The sequence below is a fragment of the Chiloscyllium plagiosum genome, chromosome 19 (assembly GCF_004010195.1).
Source record: "Chiloscyllium plagiosum isolate BGI_BamShark_2017 chromosome 19, ASM401019v2, whole genome shotgun sequence".
Classification (NCBI taxonomy): domain Eukaryota; kingdom Metazoa; phylum Chordata; class Chondrichthyes; order Orectolobiformes; family Hemiscylliidae; genus Chiloscyllium; species Chiloscyllium plagiosum.
In genome coordinates, this window is record NC_057728.1 from 60,321,611 (window position 1) to 60,331,402 (window position 9,792).

Sequence of the window (9,792 nt, forward strand, 5' to 3'; positions counted from 1 at the left end):
CTATTATTGAGTGTTGTCCCAGTCGAACAGCCAGGGAATTCCTAGAGGCATGGCACTCATCCACAGATTCAATCAATAAGCACATCAACCTGGACCCAATATACCGACCACTGCAACGGACAGCTGGAACTGACAACCGGAAGCGGCAGGTACAAATCACTATAAATGCCGGAGGAAAGATCACAGAAGCTTTACAGGAGGCTCCCAAGCACTGAGGATGTCACCTAGACAGGGGACGAAACGTCTGCAACACAAATTCCCAGCTCAGCGAACAGAACCACAACAACGAGCACCCGAGCTACAAATCTTCTCACAAACGTTGTCTATTTATCTTATCCATGCCCCTCATGATTTTATAAACCTCTATAAGATCACCCCTCAGCCTTCGACGCTCCAGGGAAAACAGCCCCAGCCTGTTTAGCCTCTCCCGATAGCTCAAATCCTCCAACCCTGGCAACATCCTTGTAATTCTTCACTGAACCCTTTCAAGTTTCTTAACATCCTTCTGTTTATAATATATTTATTCTATAGTTTAAACAAATACAATAAAATGTAATCAGGGTTTTCTGCTCCATAATGTATCCCATTGCACATTAAAGGGGACCATTTCCATGAAAGACAAATGCAAAACAAACTAACTATTGGTAAATACGATACAACATGAAAGAATAAAACTGAGAAATGTATACTGAAAACTTACCACATCAAACTTTTCCCAAGACTTATAGTCATAAGATTTTATCCGTGTTGGTTTATTTTCTTTGTTCTTTTTATTGTTCTGAGAAACAGTCTTTTTATTTGTTCTTTTCTTGTAATTCCTATTTCTTACAGGTGGCAAAGTCTGTAAATTTGAAATGGGCAATCAGCCATATTGAACCAAATATACAAACGACTTATTTTTACATCTTTAAATGGATGTATTTCTGTTTTGGTTTTGCATCGATATACAACAACCATAATGTCAAAGAGATGTAAAGCACGGAAACAGACCCTTCGGTCCAACTCGTCCATGCCGATCAGATATCCCAGCCCAATCTAGTCCCACCTACCTGCACCAGGCCCATATCCTTCCAAACCCTTCCTATTCATATACCCATCCAGATGCCTTTTAAATGTTGCAATTGTTCTAGCCTCCACCACTTCCTCTGGCAGCTCATTCCATACACATACCACACTCTGCGTGATAAAGTTGCCCCTGAGGTCTCTTTTATATCTTTCCTCTTTCACCCTAAACCTATGCCCTCTCGTTCTGGACTCCCCCACCCCAGGGAAAAGACATTGTCTATTTATCCTATCCATGCCCCTCATGATTTTATAAACCTCTGTAAGGATACCTCTCAGCCTCCGATGCTCCAGGGAAAACAGCCCTAGCCTATTCAACATCTCCCTATAGGTCAAATCCTCCAACCCTGGAAACATCCTTGTAAATCTTTTCTGAAACCTTTCAAGTTTCATAACATCTTTCCAATAGGAAGAAGACCAGAACTGCATGCAATATTCCAACAGTGGACTAACCAATGTCCTGTACAGCCGCAACATGACCTCCCAACTTCTATACTCAATACTCAGACCAATAAAGGAAAGCATACCAAACGCCTTCTTCACTATCCTATCTACCTGTGACTCCACTTTCAAGGAGCTATGAACCTCCAGTCCAAGGTCTCTTTGTTCAGCAACACTCCCATTACCATGAAGTATATAAGTCCCGCTAAGATTTGCTTTCCCAAAATGCAGCACCTCGCATTTATCTAAATTAAACTCCATCTGCCACTTCTCGGCCCATTGGCCCATCTGATCAAGATCCTATTGTAATCTGAGGTAAGCTTCTTCACTGTCCACTACACCTCCAATTTTGGTGTCATCTGCAAACTTACTAACTATACCTCTTATTCTCACATCCAAATCATTAACATAAATGACGAAAGGTAGTGGACCCAACACCGATCCTTGTGGCACTCCACTGGTCACAGGCCTCCAGTGTGAAAAACAACCCACCACCACCACCCTCTGCCTTTGACCATTGAGTCAGTTCTGTATCCAAATAGCGAGTTCTCCCTGTATTCCATGAGATCTAACCTTGCTTAGCAGTCTCCCATGGGAAACCTTGTTGAATGCTTTACTGAAGTCCATATAAATCACATCTACCGCTCTGCCCTCATCAATCCTCTTTGTTACTTCTTCAAAAAATTCAATCAAGTTTGTAAGACATGATTTCCCATGCATAAAGCCATGTTGACTTTCCCTAATCAGTCCTTGCCTATTGAAATATGTGTGCATCCTGTCCCTCAGGATTCCCTCCGACAACTTGCCCACCATCAACATCACCATGTCACTCATTGATTCTCAAAGCTTTTAAGGAACAAATCATCCTTATAGTTATTGACTTATCTGTTAAATGCAATTTAAATACCAGTGTTCAAACTAAAATTCATTGGAACCAGACACAGATACTCTCTCTCTCTCTCTCGCTCTCTCTCTCATGAATGAGCATTTCTGGAGGAGGAGATGTGGAGAGGAGAGTGTTCTCAAGCAAGGGATGTCGATGTAGAGGGGGTTTGACTGAAGGTGACAGTGAAGAGGAGTGTTCCCGAGAAGGGGTTGAAAATGGAGAGAGTGTTTCTGAGAACGGAACAGTGAGTGGGTTCCAAGGAATGGGATGGAGAGATAGAATCCTGGAGAAAAGGATCAGGGGGTGGAATTGTGGACAGAGAGATCAGGGAGTGTGACCCTGGAGAGAGTGATCAAGACTGGGAACAGGAGTGGGATCCTGAAGTGAGGAATCAGGGGGTGGGATCCAGGAGACTGGGATCAGGAGTGGGATCCAGGAGACTGGGGTCAGGGGGTGGGATCCAGGAGACTGGCATTAGGAGTGGGATCCTGGAGTGAGGAATCAGGGGGTGGGATCCTGGAGACTGGGATCAGGGGGTGGGATCCAGGAGACAGGGATCGGGGTGGGGTCCTGGGGGGCGGAGCCAGGCTGTCCACCCCCCGGTAACCCACCGGGTCCAGGGCCGGGGCCTGGCCGCTCTGCCTCCGGAGCTCGTCATCCTTCTTCTTGATGTCCTTCTCCCAGCCGTCCAGCTCCCTCATGAAATCCTGCAGCTCCTCCGTCTGGTGCCGCACCTGCAGCTGCAGTTCCACCGACTTGTTGGCAACCGACATGGCGGCGGTGGCGCCTGGAACCTTCTCCCGGTTCCCGGCCCAGGTGCCAGCGCTACCGGATACACTTCACCCACCGGAAGTTGTGTCCGCCACCTTGGTGAAGGTTTGGTGTTGACTTCCCGCCATCTTGGTAAAGGCCAGGCGTTGTAGTTTAACAGAATGTTGTCCAGGAAACCAGCCACAAACACAAACAAGAAATCGCTGGCGAAATTCAGCAGCTGTGGACAGAGAAAACAGAATTAACCTTTCAAATCTAGTCACACTTCAGGGTTACTGGATTTGAAACATTACCTCTTGTTTTCTCTGACAAATGCTACCAGCAAATTATGTTTTTGCTTGTTGAATTAAACATGAAAAAGATTCGAACTGAAACTTTTCTATAGCTCTGCCCACTTGAGATATTGATAACTGTTTCTGGAAGGATCTACTTAAAGAGTCATATTTAATTGAGATATTTTCCGCAGGTATCACAAGACCCTATGAACTTCTCCAGTAATACTTGTCTTTATTTCTAATTCTTTACTTGTAGCCTTATCTCTATTGTTAACTATTATGTAACTTACGTTAGCGTAGAATTTCTTACGAGATAGCAATGTCACAGAGGCTGGTTAGAGTCCGGAATGAACTGCCTGATTTGTGGTGGAGGCATTTTCAATCACGATTGAGGGATACTATTCAATATCTGTAAACAAAAGTGTAGAGCGACAGCAATAAAGCAGTTGTGCCATTAGTGTTCTGAAGAGTCACTGAACGTGAAGCGTTTACTCTGATTTCTCTCCACAAATGCTGAGCGATTTCTGTTTTCATGCCTCTAACAAATTGTGCCTCCAATGAGCCAGCATGACACAATGGGGCAATTTCCATGATTCCTTGATTCTAAACAGGCTTAATACACTTAATTGTGTACACCTTTTCATTAATTCCTCTAATATTGCAGATTTCTTAAATTACTAGGCTGTCACCAATTTACCTAAATGACGATTTAGAGTCATATAGTCACAGAGCTGTACAGCACAGAAATAGATCCTTCAGTCCAACCTGTCCATGCTGACCAGATATCCCAACCTAATCTAGTCCCTCCTGCCAGCACCCGGACCATAGCCCTCCAAAACCTTCGTATTCATGTAACCATCCAAGTGCCTTTTAAATGTTGCAGTTGTACTAGCCTCCACCACTTCCTCTGGCAGCTCATTCCATACACATACCACCCTCTGCGTGAAAATGTTGCCCTTTAGGTCTCTCATACCTTTCCCCACTCACTCTAAACCTATGCCCTCTAGTTCTGGACAACCTCCAGGGTTGTCTTTTTATCCTAACTGTGCTCCTCATGATTTTATTAACCTCTGTAAGGTCATCCCTCAGCCTCCGACGCTCCAGGGAAAAAAACCTCAGTCTATTCAACCTCTCCTTATAGCTCAAATCTTCCAACCCTGGCAACAACCTCGTAAAACTTTTCTGAACCCTTTCAAGTTTCACAACATCTTTCCGATAGGAAGGAGACCAGAATTGCATGCAATTTTCCAACAGTGGCCTAACCAATGTCCTGTACAGCCGCAACATGAAATCTCAACTGCTGTACTCAATAATTTGACCAATAAAGGAAAGCATACTAAACATCTTTTCCACTATCCTATCAAGCTGAGACTCCACTTTCAAGGAGTTATGAACTTGCAGTCCAAGGTCTCTTTGTTCAGCAACACTCCCATTACCATGAAGTGTATAAGTCCTGCTAAAATTTGCTTTCCCAAAATGCAGCACCTCGCATTTATCTAAGTTAAACTCCGTCTGCCACCTCTCAGCCCATTGGCCCATATGATCAAGATCCTATTGCAATGTGAGCTAACCTTCTTCACTGTCCACTACACCTCCAATTTTGGTGTCATCTGCAAACTTACTAACTATACCTCTTATGCTCACATCCAAATCATTTATATAAATGATGAAAAGTAGAGGACCCAGCACCAATCCTTGTGGCACTCCACTGGTCACAGGCCTCCAGTCTGAAAAACAACCATCCACCACCACCCTCTGTCTTCTCCCTTTGAGCCAGTTCTGTATCTGGCTAGTTCTCCCTTTATTCCGTGAGATCCAACCTTGCTTAGCAGTCTCCCATGGGGAACCTTGTCGAACGCCTTACTGAAGTCCATATCGATCACGTCTATCGCTCTGCCCTCATCAATCCTCTTTGTTACTTCTTCACAAAACTTGATCAGGTTTGTGAGATATGATTTCCCACACACAAAGTCATGTTGACTATCGCAAATCAATCTTTGCCTTTCCAAATACATGTACATCCTGTCCCTCCAGATTCCCTTCAAGAACTTGCCCACAACCAACATCAGGCTCACTGGACTATAGTTCCCTGGCTTGTCCTTACCACCCTTCTTAAACAATGGCACCACGTTAGCCAACCTCCAGTCTTCTGGCACCTCACCTGTGACTATCCATGATACAAATATTTCAGCAAGAGGCCCAGTAATAACTTCCCTAGCTTCCCATAGAGTTCTAGGGGACACCTGATCAGATCCTGGGGATTTATCCACTTTCATGTGTTTCAAGCTATCCAGCACTTCCTCCTCTGTAATATGGACATTTTTCAAGATGTCACCATCTATTTCCATACATTCTATGTTTTTCATTTCCTTTTTCACAGTAAATACTGATGCAAAATATTCATTTAGTATCTCCCCCATTTTCTGTGGCTCCACACAAAGGCCGCCTTGCTGATCTTTGAGGGGTCCTATTCTCTCCCTAGTTATCCTTTTGTCCTTAATATATTTGTAAAAACCCTTTGGATTCTCCTTACTTCTATTTGCCAAACCTATCTCATGTCCCCTTTTTGCCCTCCTGATTTCTCTCTTAAGTATATTTCTGCAGACTTTATACTCTTCTAAGATGTCACTCGATCTATCCTCTATACTTGACTTATGCTTCCTTCTTTTTCTTAACCAAACCCTCAATTTCTTTACTATTCCAGCATTCCCTATACCTACCAGGCTTTCCTTTCACCCTAACAGGAGTAGACTTTCTCTGGCTTCTCGGTATCTCATTTCTGAAGGCTTCCCATTTTCCAGCCGTCCCTTTACCTGTGAACATCTGCCTCCAATCAGCTTTTGAAAGTTCTTGCCTAATACTGTCAAAATTGGCCTTTCTCTAATTTAGAACTTCAACTTTTAGATCTGGTCTATCCTTTTCCATGACTATTTTAAAATTAATAGAATTATGGTTGCTCATCTCAAAGTGCTCCCCCACTGACACCTCAGTCACCTGCCCTGCCTTACTTCCCAAGAGTAGGTCAGGTTTTGCACCTTCTCTTGTAGGTACATCCAAATACTGAATCAGAAAACTTTCTTGTACACACTTAACAAATTCCTCTCCACCTGAACTCTTAACACTATGGCAGCCCCAGTCTATGTTTGGAAAGTTAAAATCCCCTACCATAACTGCCCTATTATTCTTACAGATAACGGAGATCTCCTTACAAATTTGTTTCTCAATTTCCCTCTGACTATTAAGGGGTCTATCATATAATCTCAATAAGTTGACCATCCCTTTCTTATTTCTCAGCTCCACGCAAGTAACTTTCTTTTTTTTGCATGGCTATCTCGAATGTTAACATTTGTCACATTTCTGAAAGGCACAATTTATCAATCAGCTGAAATGAGTCCTTTTATCTTAAAGCATCAATCAAATATCTAAGTCACGCAACTGAGGATATAAAAGATATAAAACTCCTGAAGAAGATGCACAGAACGTGTATTTCCTCCAGTAAGGCCATATTCATAAATTCACCTTTAGGAACATGAGCAATTTCAAATATTACTATATTTAGCTGAGTGTGAAATAGATACTCAAGACTTTGAAAGACCCTTAGGGCAAGAATTTTATGCATAGTGTACAAAATTTACATTTTTAAGAATTTGTACCATGCAACTGCTGATTGACAGATAAAGGATCATCAGTTCGTAATGAGTGATACGCTGGAATTGGAAACAAACAGGCTAGGTATGAAACTTGTTACAATGTGGAGAGGTGGTAACGGTTTGGTTGTATATCTTTTAAGAAGGCATCAAGAGATCAGTGATGCAGAATGAAGATTTCATCAGATTATCCATAGCTCAACACTGCCACTAGTGGGATATCAGTCTTATTGCAGATGTTCATTGAACGGAGAATGAATGATTAAACCCCCAAGGGGAAAATATTGTGGATGCTGGAAACCTGTTTTTTTTTTAGGTATCTCGAATTGGAAATACTCAGCAGGTTAGACATTATTTTTCAAGAAGAACAGTGTTAATATTTCAGCTCTGAGGAACGTCATCAAGCAGAAACGTAGAGCTATCGAGATCTACAGCACAGAAGAAGTCAAAAACAACCAGCTAACTAGTCTAATCCCCTCTTCAAAAATCTAGCCCTTAACCTTGCATGCCCTGGCATCACAAATGCTAAATTCTTCTTGATTGTTACCAGGGTCTCAGACTCTACCACCCTTACAGGCAGTGAGTTCCTGATTCCCACCACTCTCTGGAGTGAAAATGTTTTTCCTTATATCTCCTCAAAACCTTCTGTCCTTTACCTTCAATGTATGGCCCTAGTTGTCGATCCCTCTGTCAAGGCTAAAAGTTTCTTTCTATCTATCTCTCCTACTCTGCTCTATAGCCTCAGTAAGATGAGCTGAATTTCTCCTTTCTGCTGGGGGAAGGTGATGGCCGAGGAGTATGATTGCTGGACTGTTAATCCAGAGACCAAAGTAATATTCTGGGGGTCAGTGTTTGAATCCTGTCATATCAGGTGGAATTTGAAATCGATAAAATAAATTCTGGAATGCAGGGTCTAATGATGATCATGAAGCCGTTGTCAATTGTTGGAAAAACCCACCCAGTTCACAAATGCCATTTAGGAAGGAAACTGTTATCCTTACCCGGCCTGGCGTACATGTGACTCCTGACCCACAGCAATGGATAGAATAAATAGACAAAGTCTTTTCCCTGGGAAGTGGGAGTCCAGAACTAGACAACATAGGTTTAGGGTGAGAGGGGAAAGATTTAAAAGGAACCTAAAGGGCGATCTTTTCACAGAAAGGGTGGTATGTGTATGGAATGAACTGCCAGAAGTAATGATGGAAGCTGGTACAATTACAACATTTAAAATGGATCTGGACGGAAGTATGAATAAGAAGGGCTTAGAGGGATATGGATCAAGAGTGTGGTGCTGGAAGAGCCCAGCAGGTCAAGCAGCATCCAAGGTACAGGAGAATCGACATTTCAGGCAGAAGCCTTTCATCAGGAATGAAGTTTGTGGGCCGGGTGGGTGCTGAGAGATAAATGGGAGAAGTTTGGAGCTGGGTGCAAGGTAGCTGGGAATGTGATAGGTAGATAGGTTCATTGTGACCACCTGATGAAGGGGCAGCACTCTAAAAGCCAGTGCTTCCAATTAAACTTGTTGGACTATAATCTGGTGTTGTGTGATTTTTAACTTTGTACATCCCAGTCCAACACCGGCATCTCCAAATCATATCTCTACTGGTGGGATATGCCTCCTCACCCCTACCTGTATTTTGTAGAGACTATTCTGAAACATCAATTCTCCTGCTCCTTGGATGCTGCCTTTTCCAACATCAACTCTGATCTGCAGCATCTGCAGTCCTCATTTTCCATTTTGAAGGATATTGGCCAAGAGCTGGCAAGTGGGATTGGATTAATTTAAGATATTCGGTCAGCGTGGTCAGTTAGACTGAAGGATCGGTTTCCATGCTGTATATCTCTATGACTCTGGGCACTTAAGGGTCATAGAATCATAGAATCCCTACAGTGTGGAAACAGGCCATTTGGCCAAACAAGTCTACACCGACCTTCCGAAGAGTAACCCACCTAGACCCATTCCCCTACCCTATTACTCTACATTTCCCATGACTAATGCACCTAACCAAAACATCCCTGGCCACTGTGAGCAATTTAGCATAGCCAATTCATCTAACCTACACATCTATGGCATGCGGGAGGAACCCAGAATACCTGGAGGAAACCCACACAGACCCGCAGAGAATGCTGGAAACTCCACACAGTCAATTACCCGAGGCAGGATTCAAACCTGGTCATCCCTGGTGCCATGGGGCAACAGTGCTAATCACTGATCCCCCGTGGCACTCTACCTTACTTTATTAATAATTTTAGTTGAGGTTGATATGATCACTGAAACAACAGATGAGTTGTCTTCTCAATCATCAGCACACAAAAATATATCATACCACAAATGCTGTAGTGAAGACATTTCCTTTTGTCATTAGTGATTCTTCAATATCGATTTTATTTGGAATACATTGTAACTGAATAAATGTATTTGTAAACTAGTGATCTGTTACTACTTACAGTTATGTAGTTAGACAATCACTGTTATCTTTTTAGTAAATAAACTTGACAACCATGGGCATTAATTGAGATAAATAAATAAAAAGATCCATAGATGCAGTGGTAGCAAGTATACGTTCTCAAAAAAGCCAAAAAAAAAGATATGAACTGTCCAGTCAGGGTCTAAACTGGAAATTGGCTTTCTTGGATAGTTTCTTTACCCGGCATGCTCAGCGGGAGATGTCATCCTAAAACCGCTCTATGAAGGGAACGGTACGTGACG

At 42.8% G+C, this 9,792-nt stretch overlaps 2 protein-coding genes across 2 annotated transcripts in view; one reads left to right on the plus strand and one right to left on the minus strand.

The window, feature by feature from the left end:
- LOC122559308 (RNA polymerase II-associated protein 3-like) overlaps positions 1-3,247 on the minus strand; it is a 13,961-nt gene extending 10,714 nt beyond the window's left edge. The window contains exons 1-2 of the mRNA XM_043708664.1: positions 3,001-3,247; positions 701-841 (exon numbers count right to left, since the gene is read on the minus strand). Coding sequence (XP_043564599.1) covers positions 701-841; positions 3,001-3,162 — 303 coding nt within the window. The 5' untranslated portion in view covers positions 3,163-3,247. The remainder of the gene's footprint in view (positions 1-700; positions 842-3,000) is intronic.
- Positions 3,161-9,792, plus strand: part of rpap3 (RNA polymerase II associated protein 3) — a 46,929-nt gene continuing 40,297 nt past the window's right edge. The window contains exon 1 of the mRNA XM_043708896.1: positions 3,161-3,270. Within this exon, the coding sequence (XP_043564831.1) occupies positions 3,161-3,270 (110 nt within the window). The remainder of the gene's footprint in view (positions 3,271-9,792) is intronic.